We start from the raw sequence: 15404 nt of genomic DNA on the forward strand, positions 1-15404 counted from the left end.
ATATTAAAATAGAAACACTAAATCTATTGGAAGACAAATTGGGTAGAAACCTTGAAGACATAGGAGTACATAGAGAATTCATGAACAGGACTCAAACCGCACAGGAAATATTTCCCAGAATCAATAACTGGGACCACTTCTTATTAAAAAGTTTCTGCATACCAAAAGAAATCTCCAGCATAGTGAAAAGAAAACCCACAAACTGGGAAAAGATTTTAGTGAACTCTCTCTCAGACAAGGGACTCTTGTCTAAAACATATAAAGAATTAAAAAAAAAAACTCAGACCCCCAAAATTCAAAGATCCAATCCAAAAACGGGCATCTGAGATGAACACATATTTCTCAGATGCATATATACAAATGGCAAATAAATGCATGAAGAAATGTTCACCATCACTGGCCATTTCAGAAATGCAAATTAAAACAGCATTGACATTTCATCTCACTTCAGAAAGATGAGCTGCCATCATGAAATCAACGCATACCAAATGTTGTCGAGGCTGTGGAGTAAAAGGAACACTTCTCCACTGTTGGTGGGCATGTACACAGATGCAGTGACTATGAAAATCAGAACAGAGATTTCTCAGAAGACTAGGATTGGAATTTCCATTCAATCTAGCTATTTTTCTTCCTGCATATTTACCCAGAAAAATCGAAAAGTCAAGTCTGAGCAATGTACGTGCACCCATGTTTTTAGCACTGTAATTTGTAATAGCTAAATCTTGAAAACAAGCAAAATGCCCACCAACTACACAAATGATAAAAAAGTGGTAGTTTTATACAGTGGAATATTACTTGTGTATAAAAAAGCATGATCTTGAGTATTTCATAAGTAAATGGAGGCAAATTGAGACTATTCTCATAAGTGAAATATATCACACTGACATTTGCAAATATTGTATCATCTCTCTAGTATAAAAATAATAATAAAAAACTGAATGAGTAATAAGATCCAAAATATATAATAGATATTATGATAATCAAAGGGAAAGAAAGTTCTCTAAAAGATATAACTGTATGTTTAAGTGTGCAAGAAAGAAAACCATACTACTAAGTTTTTGTACTATATCAAACTGAATGGTTTGTACTGTGATTGTTTGATTGTCTACTTTTTGCTTTGATTTTGTGATGTGAGCAACTACTTCTAAGATAACAATATGTAATGTATCAACTAGTAATTTATTACTTTTTTTAAAGTCTGTATTATTTTTATCCTTTTTTCTCTAAATAAAAAAATAAAAAACTTCACATGGTGTGGCATCAGATCATAATATTTGAAAGGGAGGGTGTCTTTTGTGCCCCTTCTAAGACGGTTGTGATTATAGCCCTTTCCCATGGAAAATGCAATCTCCTTGCGGTTCTGCCTCTGCCGCACAGATAGAGGTTGTTACTTATATCTGACACTTGGATGTTCATTTGATGTCTTCTGCTTCTACCTTGCCAATTCCTTTTACCCCAAAACCCTGCTAATATTTATAATTTCTTTATAGTAAATGTTTCCTCTTACCCTGCAAAAGCTGGATGCTGGCCAAAGTTGCCATAATGCAGAAGTATGTTGTATGAGTACCAGCAACCAATAAACTGAATGTTCTTTGCTGCAATATCCTATTGTAAACCCAAGTATAAAGCATTGTAATCCTTTTCCAGTCTTCCTCACAATCCCAAAAGTTGTACTTATCACTCCATCAAGATGTTATTGGAATCCCAGCAAATTAATTCCTATCTACCACCTCCAGTGCAACCCATGGCAAGAGTAAAGACATTAAGACATATTCAAAATTAATGATAGCCAATCCCCAGGAGAATGTGCAGACAAAGGCACTGATCCACGATATCTCCTAAAAATTATTGTCTTGTGAGGAAGGGAGTGGCTCGAGGATGAGTAATACAGAAGATAGTGGGACCTAGGTGAGTAACTTGAGCTGGCTAGCCAAGTAGGGAGAAAAGCACTTTGCAAATGCAAAGAAAATGACATGGAGAGCACCAGTGTGCATAATTCAATTAAGGAAGTGCCATGGTTTGTGTCATTGGCCACCAAACCTCATGAATTATGGACTCGACCAAATCTAGCGTTTGTGATTGGTTCATTGTCTAACACTCGGATTGGTGGTGTGATTGCTACACCTGCCTAGGTGTGGAGTCAGCATACTATATAATAGCAGGAAGAAAGTGTGTCTCTCCCTTTTCAGTTCCTGCCTTGCTGTTTATGGCTGCCATAGACTGTATCCACACCACACCACCATGCCTTGGTGCCAACTGAGAATGAACTGAAACCTCCAAGAACTGTAAGAAATAAAGGTTTCCTTCCTTCATTGTGGACTTCAGATGTTTTGTTTAAGCAACAACTAAAAATCAAGTAAGACAAAAATTGGTACCAGGAAATTGGGGTGTTTGCTGTGTTGTTATCTCGCCATGTGATTTAAGAGCCTTGGAAATTAATTTGGAAAGTTTTTGAGAGACTGGCCAAAAAGACAGACCTTCAATGCTGTCAGCTACATTAAAGACTCAGACAGAGCCTGGAAAATCAAGAAGACTGATGGAGACGCTGCCAGTTAAGATGAAGCTTGGGAGGCTTGTGTTGAGAAGGACTGCAGCCTCTGCCATGGGTAGTATATTGTAGGTAGTATGTTGTGCTGCAGCTGAAAGTTGGTCTTCCTTTTGTTTGTCTTTAGAGATATTACCTGGAGGCAGGAAAATTCCAGTGCAGTCTACTGTTGGGATGGTAGCACAGTTACTTCAGAGAGCTTTTGACAAGATTCAGTTGCTGAGGATGACTCTGGTGCATTTTAGGGAAGCCCTGTTTCTTACTTTGAGTGTGACTTCTCAGCTACCCCATAGAACACTCAACTGATGAGAACAGCTCCTTCACCTCACTAGCATGGACTTGTTTGCTTCTGCAGCTGACCTTTGGGCCTTCCCAGCATGGATCTATAAAACACACTGATGGGAGTCCATCTCCTGGGTTCTAGACCTCCAGCTGGATTTGAGACATGTTATATTAGGTTTTCATCTGAACTCCTGCAGAATATTACTGTGTGATTCAGGCTTTTAACTGAATACTTTCTGTCTTTAGTGTTGTGGACAGATTACAACAGGTAGAAATTGAGGTTTTTTGGAGGCTGTTGCTTCACTGTTTGAAATGTAAACTTTTGTTACCTGGGTACTCACAGGCTCTTCATTTTGAGGCTCATACCCAGATTCCATCTATAATGAGTCAGAAGCTCAGCATAGGTGACCCTCTATGACCTACATGAGATCACCCAGGAGCTGAAATACCTTGTGGGCCCATTCCCTTCTGATCTGTGGGAAGGCCTCATGTTTGACTTCCCCTGGGGTTTCCTGGACACTGTGTTCCTTGTGGAGCAGGTTTCTTGAGCTCCCTTTGTGTAGCTGACTTCTATGAGGTCATGTCACTCCACTGTGTCAGCTAAAACTAGAAAATGTGGGTGGAGCTGGAGCCTTATAATCAGTCAAGTTCTCTTCAGCCTGTTTCCTCGCTGGTTTCTCCGGGAGCAGCTCCTTGCACACTCAAACATGAGTGTCCTATTACTGGTGCTGCTACTGGGCCTCTCCACCTTTCTCCTAGGACTCCTTGTCTGGAGCATCTGTAAGCACTTGCTCACCACAGATGTCCCCTCTGCCTTGAAACATCCTCTCAAGCTCAGAATTATGCATTGCATGTTTATATATGCGATCACCTTGGTGAGTGTTCTTTCAGGTTCCACCATGAATCGGGGTGCAGTCACTCTACCTCCCTCTCTTCTCTTTTCATTTCCTTTTCCTCTCTTTCCAGATTCCCCCAAGACAGACAAAGTAGGATTTGCTACACAGTTTTGTATCCATTTTTATGTTTTTCCCTTTTTAGTGCTTCCCTCCCTTCTTTTTTCTGTATTTGTTATGCTTTTGTCTTCATTTCCATGTCTGTTTGAATCTTTCCTTTCCTGCTTTCATTGTTTATACTCTTTTTTCTCTTCATCTTTCCTCTTTTCCCTTTCTTCCCTTTTTCTATATTTCTTACCTTTGTTTCCTCTGACCTACCTACATTCTATACTTTAATCCTTTTCATATTTCTTGTTTCTTTTCTTCTCTCCCTCTCTCCACTTTCCCTTTCTTTGTTTCCTTCCTCCTTGCTTTTTCTTACTGTTTTTCCTTCACAGCTTCTTTCACTCTCTCTTTCCATGTTTTTGTACTTCCTTCTTTCCTTCCATCTGTTTCTTTCAGTAATTTTCTTTGATTTCTTTTCTTTTCATCCTCTCCTTCCTATCCTCTGCCATTTCTTCTCTCACTAACTCTATCCCTCTATTCTTTCAGTGTCAAATAATTCAGAAATATAATCTGTGAACTCTTTCCTGAGGACTGAAACTCAGTCCTTGTCCACCAAAGGCATGATGGGGATGGATGCCTTCTTCAGTTTGGTATTTTTCTCCCTCTATGCACTTATCTTTCCACAGAGGTTTTTTCCTACAACATTAAGTTCCTCAAAGGTAGAGTTGCTGTAGTCAGCTTCAAACAGGGCTCTAAGCACAAGGTCAAGGACCTCACAAGTTTTCTTCATTTATGAAATCTTAAGTAAATTCAGCCACCATTTCAGGGTGGCCATACCTGCCAGTCTCTTCATAGCACTTCAGGGTGATATGGTGATAGCACATCAAAACCTGCCTAGAGTTGCATAAGGGGATAGAAGGATTTTCTCCATATAGGAGGCAGACAAAGTGAGTTAAGTCCAATTTCACAACTCTGGGCACCTAGGAATGGACAAACAGTTCACACTGATTATCTGTGAGTGCAACTGTACAGGAGGTGAGGAAATCTAATAGCAAGAAGTATCAACTGCAGCCAGTGTACATTTTTTATACTGCCTCTTACTAGCTTTATAATCATGGGCCATTTGCAAGACTTCTTCTTTCACAGTTTCATGTGGGAAATGGGATGATGAGATCTGTCACCTTAGTTTGGTAACTATATTAGATGATGTGTGACAGAGATGAATAGTTTTAGGAATGTTGGATTAAAGATTCTGTCTCTGAAATGTTGGTGGATTTTTTTTGTTTGTTTTACTATTGACATGAATCACTTCAAGTCTGAACTTAAGGCATGGAACAACGTAGAGTTCCAACCCCAGCCTTGTCTCTGCTGCTCTAACACAGAGCATGTAACTTATAAACAAAAATGTTTTGGTTCACACTTAAAGGGTTTGGGAAGGACAGGAATATGGCAAAAGCAATGGGTACTTTGCAATATGACCTGGCAAAAAGGCAAGCACGCCTATAGTTGCAAGACAGCAAACAGAGTGAACTCATCCTTTTATTTAAGGAACTCACTGCAGAGATAACTAATCGATTTCCTTCACAGCAGATTGTGTGAATCTTGAGAGGACATTGCCAAATCACTCAGAAAGATTTTTACTTCTATGATGTCAATGAAATTTCAACATGAGCTTTGAAGAAGACAGAGTTTTCAGTCATATCAATATCATTATACAATCAAGACCATGTACCTGCGGGACATGAAAACCCAGCTCTCTACTGCTCTATGTTATCCAAAGTCCACAAAGATGCAATGAGTGAAATAAACATGCAGAGGCAGGAGAGAAACCTGGGATGCCTTAGCAGGGGTGGTGTTGGGGAGCCTGCACTCTGGATTCTAATCCCACCTCTACTTTATTTTCCTTCTCTTGCCTTCCACAGGGAAACATACTAGAGAAGCTGAGCATTTGCTCCATGCTCAGCTTTCTCCGTTTTGTACAGAACAGATTGGTTCAAAAGACAAAGAACCCTAAAGTGGTGGTGACAGACCTGCACTTTGGAACAATCCCTGTGAGGCTTTTTGAGCCCAAGACAATGTCGTGCAGCCCAAGGAGAGGCATCATCTTCTACCATGGTGGAGGTGGGGTGTTGGGCAGCCTGGGTAAGGAGCCTGCCTGATGTGTGGAAGAGGAAGGGTGGGTCACATGGATGATTTTGTGTGAGATCACAGAAGACTCTCATGGAGTGATTCAAAGGAATCGGCCATAGGAGTTTCTTCAGAGGAGCTTGTTGGGGCTCACATCATTTAAAGGCATTGCTACCTCCAGTAATGGTCTCCATTTGTGTGATAGTTTGAGCCCCTTCATCACTGATCAGATTTTGACTCCTGCTTTTCTTACTTACAATATGGCTGTTGGCCCATTTTGTTTGGCCCAGAGTGATTTTCAACTGGTACATTGTCCTCAGTTCTGCAAGGCCATAGGGATACAAACCCCCCTGCTCATGCTTACACCTTTTACCTCCAGGAGAATTCTTCTAACTGGTTCTGAGCCCTTGTAGCTCTCTCAGCCTCACAGATCTTCCTAAGGCTGTGGATGTATTCCAATGGTGGAACATTTACTAACATGAGTGAAATCCTGGGTTCCAGCCTCAACACTACCAAAAAAATTCTTGAGACATGAACTGAGAACTCATCCCATCTGTCAGTCTTATCTTTGTGAATAGCTTTCACTTTCAGAATCCCCAACACTCCTGCCCCAGATTCTGTCCAGAGATCAGTGACAATGAAATTTCAAAACTTAAAGCAACATGGGACAGCAAATAGTTCCTAAGCACTTACTGTGAGGCCCTTTCCACACATGGGGCACTCAGAATGCAAGAAATACCCAGGCCTTCATCTCAAGTGCCTGTCAATCAGTAGGGAGCTGGACAATGCAAGCAGTAGAATTCACACGGTGAGAGCTTCATATGGTGGTATACTAGGATGCGAGAATAGAGAGTGTCTCAGAGTCAGTGGACTGGGTTCCTCTAATTAAATCAAGTTTCTTTTAGAAGTTAACATTGGAGCCCAGCCCCAGCTGATGATGAGGAGTAGGCACTAGTCATGGGTAGCAGGTCATTCTGAGCTGGGTGGGGACCTAAGGCATCTCAGCCAAACAGGTGCCTTAGGCTCTAAAATGACAGACAGAAAAACCCTCAGTTATCAGGATAGTACTGTACATCAGAGGAATATTTAAAAGAACAACACAAATGTAACAGAGTAAATCGACTTAATATCAAAGAATTAGTAGGTAAGGTTGAGAGACTTTTACAAGTGCAAAGTAGAAACCTGTTTAGAACTTTATTTTGCTCATTGCAGCATGTTTAGCATTAGTTTTGGTTTGTAATAGTTTGCATCAATACATTGTCTATCAGAAAGATTTTGCACCCAATTGGATGCCTCACTTGCTCCTTCTAACCTGGCCTTATTCCGTCTAGGCTACAGGGTTTCAGGAGCAGAGCAGTACCAGCTGATTAGGCCCTGATGGCAGAAGATCAGGGTGGCAGAGTGGTTGATCAAGCTGGTTAGGGCTTCATGGCCCAGGCCATGGCTTGCAGCGGTTTTGACATTGGCTATCTTTAACCTCCCTTGGGAGCTTTAAGGTCCAACTAATCCAAGCTCAGCTCCAGGCTTACTACTGAGTCTCTATGTAGGGTGGCCACAGGTCTTAGGATGGTAAAATTTCCTAGACCACCTGTTGTACAATGGGTCTGAGAAGTGAAGGTCTCATATGTGCCGATCCTCAGTTCAGCTGGCCATACAGGATGTCTGCTTCCCTTGTGCACTGTCATCTCTATTACGTGCCACCGTTCCCAGCTGCTTTCTGGATCTGCACATGGGAATCATATGATGTGATTTAGAAAATCTCAGTTTCCAAGCCTTCATCAAGAGATCCTGATACCATGATTTGAAGTCAGCCCTTCAGAGGATGTGGATGGGCTCCCTGGTGCCTCTGTCTGAGAGCAGGGGCTGGGAAGGGCTGAACAGAAGCACGTTTGGCAGAATCTGAGACCCATAGTGGGCTACTATGGGTCTACTCAAAGTGCAGCCTACTCAAATCAGTGGATCTTCTGTTTAGAACTTCAGATGATTCGCCTTCTTCATAATATATCCCATCCAGCCATTGCTTATTTCTCCATGAATATAAATACACCATATGGTTAATCTTTCCAGGAGCCATGCTCAGCTTGACTTTCCCTGGTTTTGTCAATTTCTGATCCCTAAGCCTTCCTGGTTCCCAGTATAAAATTAATTGATATAAGTGAACCCCAAAGTCTCCTTCCTCCTTGACAGTAGGGAGATTGGGGATGATGTCTTAATTTTCCAAGTCTGTGCCTATCAAAGTAGGAGGATCCCAGAATAGGAACAGAGATAGGACATACCCAATGCCTACCTACCATGTGCTCTGCCTGAGGCATTTGGGGAGTGCTGGGCCCTTCTCACTAGCCACCTTGTGTTTGGCTTTTTTTTATTGCAGATTCTTACCACAACCTGTGCCTTTTCCTTGCCCTGGAGACCAATTCTGTGCTGTTGTCTGTGGGGTGAGTTTCTGACACAGTTTTATGTTTTTCCATGGGATGAAGAATGTGGCAGGGAGTTGCTGGATGATTGTAGAGTGGAGAGGAATCCTCAAACCAACAGATGCTCATGGACACACACCCAGGACACAGTTGCAGCTCCATGCAGAGTGGCACAAGCCTGGAAAGATGCCAGCTTCAGGGGAGTGCACAGATCAGCCCAGTGAGTGTGAATAGGATATTACAGTGCCTGAGCTGCCAAAGACTATTACATGGTGAACTGGTTAACAGTATCGCAGGATGTATTATGACATGAATGAACTTTTTTATTTTAAAGTGTATAAAACCAAGGAAAATAAATCAGAATAAAACCAATCTAATCTAACCAGTCTAAGTGATACAGGACTTCAAAGCAATACATAATCAACAATCCTTACCATATTGCCTCTTGTTGTCTACCAAATAGCTGCAGATATCTTCAGACATAGTAAAAATCCAGCAGAACAAAACAGAATGGAACCAATAAAAAATAACGAATGCAAATAAAGGACCTCAAAAAACAATAGTAAATCCAAAGTGGGTTCCATAATATATCTTGCTATCTGTGAAATAGCTGCTTATGCCATTGAATATAACAAAATCAAACAAAGGAAAATAGAACAAAACCCAACCTGACAAAACAATGAAAATGATATAGGACTTCAAAACAAGATAATAAGGAAATAACAATGGCCACCACCTTCTTAAAGTCATCTCCTTAGATGCTACAATGTGTACCGCTTTCCTCTGAAAAAAATGATCAAGCCCCCAGTCCTAGACTTGCAAGGTCAGTGAAACACAAAAACACCACAGGCATGCAATTGGGTTTCACCTCAATAGGTGTCATCGCAGCCTGTATTTCTCTGAATCAGATGGTTGCTTATGGTGGTGGAGAGGGTATGGACTGGCTCTTCTTGTTTGCCAGATCGTGCATGGGAAGAGCTGGATCTGGCTGTCCCACTGATAGAGGAGGTGCAGGGAGTGCTTGCTTCTTGGTCATTCCTTATCCTCTCCCCCCACACTCTGCCAAAGGCACTGACTCATGGGAAAAGGCTTGGGTCTGGCTACCTCCTGCCCACAGTGGTCTGCATGTGGTTGTTATGAATGAATCGTAGTAGAGCATTCATAAGGAAAATGATAAAAAATTATAGACAGCCTAATGCCTTAAAAATAGTGTTATGATAATTTAAATCAAACTAATACTTCTAAGGATTCTCATGGTTAAAACCAAAAAATTTAGAAAGGAAATGGGAAGGGTGATGTATCCAGAACTTCAGCAAAACCTCTTCTGGGCAGGGGAAGAACTGAGGTGAGAGAAGATAATGAGGTGCTCAAAGTTAGTTGAAGGTCTCAGTCTAGGTTCTGGGTGTGGTTGCGATGATGGTTCAGTAGATTCTTATTGTCTCTTTAAGTGACTTCCTACTTATCTACCCACAAAGCAAGGCTACTACAGGACAAAGGTGGAGAGTGTCTTAAAACACAATCCTGAATCTCTGGATGCAAGGACAGTGGGGGTAAATCATGAGAATTCTGCTCCTTTTCCCAAGAGATCTCAACAAGGAAGAGAACACAGTTCAGACAGGGTAGGAGAGAGAAGCAGAAAACTGCCCCTTTGCAGTGTGAATAGCTGATGTCCCCCACTAATCTTGGTTTCTCCTACTGTGAGTATAGAGTGTAGCTGTGTGACTCCAGCAGGCCTTTTTGCACCACTGACTTTCTGTGGAGAGACTTGGACCGTGGAGTCCTAGTCAGTTTTGTGTAGGCATCATTCTCAAGTACAAGCAACCTGACCCTGTACTTGATGGGTGAAAAGAGGCTCAACACTGCCTAGGAGCTTCTGGGTTACTTTTCCATTTCTCTGCACATATTCTAATATGGATAAAGGCCTTTCACTACTTGATGGCTGAAGAAACAACATGGTGGTTAGAAAAGACACATAACAGTTCTAAGGGACAATAGGCAAGCAAATTTTGTGTCATATCCTCGATCTAAGCATTTCTTAAATAATCAGTATTTAAGACCTCTATATGCATTTTTCTATGAGATCTGTTTGTGATCTGTCTATGAGACAGATCACTAGGTAGGATATGTCTCAGGAATAGGTTAAAGCATCGGAGATAAAATGTGAAGAACAAGGCCCCATGTCTTTTATTCCACTGTAGTAACTCAAAAATATCTGCAGTCTGAAGGGAAGAGTCCATGTTCTCAGTAAAGCAGCCTTCAGGTCTATGGCTATACCCCACAGCTGTTTCTGTAATCCAGGCAGTGGAAGTGGGGTCAACAGCAAAGCTACTAGGAAACTAGCAATGTATACCCCAGACGTATGAACTCCACAATTAGTTTTGTCAAATAGTCTCAGGGAAAGGGAAGGCGAGATCTTATTTAGGACATTTTTCTAGGTGAGAATTTCACAATTTTTACAACACTGTGCCTCTGCAGCTTTATGTGAGTTTCAGCTTGAGTCTGTTAGAATGGGTCCAGCTACAAACAGAAATAGTTTATTGCAGTGGTTTGTCTTCTCTTTCCAGGCTTTTGTCTTGGCACGTGGTGCCATGGTTGTTCCTAAATGTCTGAGGACCAGCAGGAGGCTCATATTGCCATTTCTCTGGCATTGCTGCTTGTTCCTCTTCCAAAACAAGTAGCTTTCCACTCCTATGGGTCTCTGCATGCATGGAAAATGGAGCCTGCACCAAGAATGTAGATTCCTGCAGAGCCAGATTTTGGACATACACTTTCTATTATCATAGGAAATCAGTGGGGATGCCCACAGTTACTTCTGAGAGGCTTCATGAAAATGTGACTGAGGAAGGTCTCCTAAGTACTGTAGAGGATGCTAAAGATAAGATGACCTGCAGGACACCTGTGAACAGGGTTCTTTCTTTCCTCCTTACACTTTAGGTACCGGAAGCTTCCCTACTACCATTACCCTGTCATTGCCAGTGACTGCCTGAATGCCACCATCCACTTCCTGAAGAGGCTGAAAACCTATGGTGTAGACCCTTCCCAAGTTCTGGTCTGTGGAGAAAGCGTTGGAGGAGGGGCTGCTGCCCTGGTCACTCAGGCCTTGGTGGGTCACAAAGATCTCCCCCAAATCCGGGCTCAAGTCCTGATTTATCCAGTTATCCAGGGTAACAATTTCCAGTTACCATCTACTCAGCAGAACCAAAATATTCCATTTCTCAACTTGGACTTCCTAATAACATGCATTTGTAAATATATGGCCATTGACATCTCCTGGAAAGATGCCATGCTGAAAGGCTATTGTATACCCCCAGAAACCTGGGAGAAGTACAGGAAATGGCTCAGCTCTGACAATATCCCTGAGAGATTCAAGAATACATACCAAGAACCCCAGTTTCCTGGGACTTTAAATGAGGCTGCCTATCTTGAAACCAAACATATGTTAGATGTACAAAATTCCCCCCTCTTAGCTGATGATGAAACCATTGCTCAGCTCCCTGAGGCCTTCCTGGTGAGCTGTGAGCATGATATCCTCCGTGATGACACCTTGCTCTACAAGAAGCGCTTGGAAGACCAAGGAGTCCCTGTGAGCTGGCACAATGTGGAAGATGGCTTTCATGGATGCATACTTCTATTTGACTGGAAGTCTTTCTCTTTCCCCTGCTCTGAGAAAATTTTAAATGCTGTGGTCAGTTATATAAAGGCTTTATGACAATTATACTGTGCCATGAGTAGTGTGAGACCAGGATATCTCTGCTACAGCTGGTGGTTATGCTGAGTTTTACTTTCCAGAAGAGATGCTAATACATCATGGCCAAGGCAAGGAGAATACAATGGAGTACAGAGTTCTCCAGCTGTAACTTCAACAAAATAAAAAGTCTGTTTCCTTTTACTGTTACGAGAGTTTAGTTTTGCTTGGAGCCAAATTATATTGTGTTTAGAAATAAATATCATTGGAATAGAAAATCGTCTTGCAATTTTTCTTGAAACCTTAAAGCAGAAGATCTCTACACCTGACACCACCATCCATGGAGGGCCTATATCTGCGATGATTAAAAATTGCTGGGTTGAACTCTGCTGGAAGGAGGAGGTGGTCACCACACAGTCCTTGGAGTCAAGGTCACTGATCACATGCCAGCTCAGAATATCTTCAAACTGGCCTGAGAAATATTTCTTCAACTAATCATGGCTTGTATCAAGCCAGCCTGAAGGTAGATTTAGAAAAATTTTTGCCAAAGATATACACAGGGCAGAGTCCGGGTAAGGGGCAAGAGGAGACAAGTAGTATATTCTGGGGAGTGAGGAGGTTTATCTGGACCCAAGACTTTCGCAGAAATCCCCAAAACAAATCTCTGGCTGCCATAGGGAATTTCTCAGAGGCTAGGCTGTGTTGGAAAGCTGTGGATGCTATGTGGATGTGGAACGTGCATTAATTCTATGAGGGAGGAGATGTTGCCTCTTTTCTCTGGTAAGTTTCTCTGTTCTTCCAACTTCTATATAGCACTTTCTCTAGATGGTCAGTCTCGGTGTCTGTGCTCATAGGGATAAGGATTCTCTATTTCTCATGCTGCTAAGGCCCATGGTAGCTACACACGGCAATGTTGATACAATGCATCTGAAAGAGCCCTATGTACCATTATGGTCCAGACTCATCCAATCGATGAAGGTGGACTTCCTTCCATCTATGAAAACAATCTGGTGGGGTACCAACCCTCTCACTTGTGATTGACAAAGGAAGGTTCCTATGTTGGCCCTTGATCTTTGGATTGAGCACTGATATTCCACAGACATCTGTGAAATATCAGCTGCTGGGTTTTTGGAACCATAGTTGGCATCATGATTATATGTTATATTTTAGGATCTTTCATAGCAGGAGTTTTCAATTTTTTGTTTCCTCTAATGGTAGCACTACAAATGTCCTAGTGTATCAGTACACATCTAGTACCTCATAGTTTGAAAGGGCCAGGGTTCTGCATATAACTTAGGTGGGCACTTAGATTCATGGGACATGATATCACGGTGTCAGATACCATCACATTTGAGGTTCAAATGGGAAGGCTCTGCATCAAATGTTGTCAGGTTGGTAGGAGGAAGGTAGCCTCTTCACATTGGAGACTGATGTAATCAGTGGCCCATCAGAGTTCTCCACACTGATTTTTATGGACATTCAGTGTCATATCATATCACTTTAAAAGGTTAAAGCAGTCAAAGAGAACAGATGGGACCTAGTGTCCCACATATCTGATATAATCAGTGCAATAGAGTCAGGTACACAAATCTCATCTGATTTGACACCTTTGCAAGATCTCATCTGAAGGAAACCATGGATCTTCTTCAGACGTGGGGATCATAAAGCTTGTAACAGCACAAGTAAAGGCCAGGGATCATTGCAAAATCTGCCATATGCAGAAAGATACAGAAGATGACAGGAAGACCAGTAAAACTGACAAATCAGCCTAGAATAAAAAAGTTATTGTGCACCCATGAGCTCCACGTTCTGATGCAAGTGACAGCTCATTTCCCCAGGAGGGATCCTCTCACCTTCTTTAGCTCTACTTCCCTTCTGTGAAAAAAAATCCCTCTCTGATTTTTCCCAGGGGTCCTCAAAATCTTCCTGCAGCCTCTTACTGTAGAGATCTCTCTCCTGTCCTTGCTAGGATCCAAGAAGTTTGTATTTGCAATCCCTTGGAAACGTTATTGGAATTCTACCACTCTATAACTTAGAGTGATTCCAGTTCACCACTTTCTGTGCAATGCACAAATGAGAATGAAGGCACTAACACATATTTATAATTGCGGTAGGCCAAGAGATACTAAGTCCAGCCAGGATGATGGTTCATCAGAACAAAGTCTTCAACCCAGAGATTAACCCAGATTTTTTTAATTCATGAAAAATGTGGTGTGAGGATGAGTGACTGTGACAATGTTGGGACATACATGAGTACTGTGAGCTGGGATATGTAGGAGGCCTTAAAGCACCTCTTCAATATGTAGAGAGAATGATATGCAGAAAGACCAACCTGCAAAACATAATTGAGATACCATTTAGTGTTTAGTGACACAAGGCTTTGACTATGATATGCAAACTTTTCTGTCCTGAAAAGTCATAGTCTCTTATCATGTGGCAAGAACCTAGGTGACAATTTTAGCTCTATATCCTGCTGGGTGCAACCATGTTTTGATGTGAGTCACAGGGTGCCAAACAGCTACTGTCAACTAACTTCAAAGATTTTGCACCAGCACCTCAGATAACCTTATTTACACAGCTTTGAGCCAGTTGAAGGGAAGAGGAAATGACTTAGCCAGCCCTGTACATAACTGTACTTGGAGACAGGGCCAGGTTTAGCTGAAGTGTACATAATTGCTCTTTGTTCAAGGAGAGTCTTCCATCCTCCAAATCTACCGATTATTTCTGACACTCTGCTCTCAGGCCAGTCAAGGTCTCATCAGAACAGAGAGGAACAGATGGTTTTGTTCTTGTTCTCTCAGACTCGAAAGATAGCAGAGTGCTCTTGAAATTTCTGAATTCCATGGATCGGGCTAAATCTTAATCCAGGACCTGTAAGAAATCTTGGAAATGAATCAGTGACCCAGACAACTTAAAGTCACAATGGAAAATTGGATTAGCAAACCCAGAGCTGTAGTGAGTGCCAGAGGAGAGTTCAAGACCAGCTCATGTAGCCTTCACTGCTGATGCTCAGAGACCTGTAACCAGTGGGAAGTCCAGCAGCATATAAGGCCTCCAGCTAGAGTGCACAGGCTGGAGAGGTTGGACTACTGATATGTAAAATCTGAAGCAAAATAACAATATGAACTAACAGGTGGTAAGTAAGGTGAACCAGTCATGTGCTTGTGGACAAAGACATGTGGAGCAGAAGTAAGCAGGTAGGGTGCTTCCTTCTGTTTTATTTAGTGTTTTCTTGTCTTGCTTTTCTTTATTAAACAGCTGAGGAGAACTCCAACTGATCCGCCCCACGTTGCGCGCCACTTGATGCCGCCTGCAGACCAATCCGTGGGTCTCTGGACCATGGAGAGGGGATAGGGATGGGGGCGGGGCAAGAGAAAAGAGAGATGGAGACAGGATGCGTTTCCAATCGAGGC

General features: G+C 42.1%; 1 protein-coding gene across 1 annotated transcript; it reads left to right on the forward strand.

Annotated features, from left to right (window-relative positions):
- Positions 1–3534: 3534 nt before the first annotated feature.
- LOC100713017 (arylacetamide deacetylase-like 4) lies at positions 3535–12015 on the forward strand. Its single transcript, XM_003471414.3, has 4 exons — positions 3535–3702; positions 5688–5907; positions 8264–8327; positions 11241–12015. The coding sequence occupies exons 1-4, from the start codon at positions 3535–3537 to the stop codon at positions 12013–12015; spliced, it is 1227 nt and encodes a 408-aa protein (XP_003471462.2).
- The last annotated feature ends 3389 nt before the right edge of the window (positions 12016–15404 follow it).

This window comes from Cavia porcellus, unplaced genomic scaffold (assembly GCF_034190915.1).
Source record: "Cavia porcellus strain 051 isolate PalLab524CR breed Dunkin Hartley unplaced genomic scaffold, mCavPor4.1 scaffold_25, whole genome shotgun sequence".
NCBI lineage: Eukaryota > Metazoa > Chordata > Mammalia > Rodentia > Caviidae > Cavia > Cavia porcellus.

Bases quoted from the DNA above. Each gene is read 5' to 3' on its own strand.
- LOC100713017 (XM_003471414.3), top strand. From the start codon at position 3,535: ATGAGTGTCCTATTACTGGTGCTGCTACTGGGCCTCTCCACCTTTCTC. The intron at 5,908-8,263 runs GTAAGGAGCCTG...TTTTTATTGCAG, and splicing joins TGGGGTGTTGGGCAGCCTGG to ATTCTTACCACAACCTGTGC. The intron at 8,328-11,240 runs GTGAGTTTCTGA...CTTACACTTTAG, and splicing joins TCTGTGCTGTTGTCTGTGGG to GTACCGGAAGCTTCCCTACT.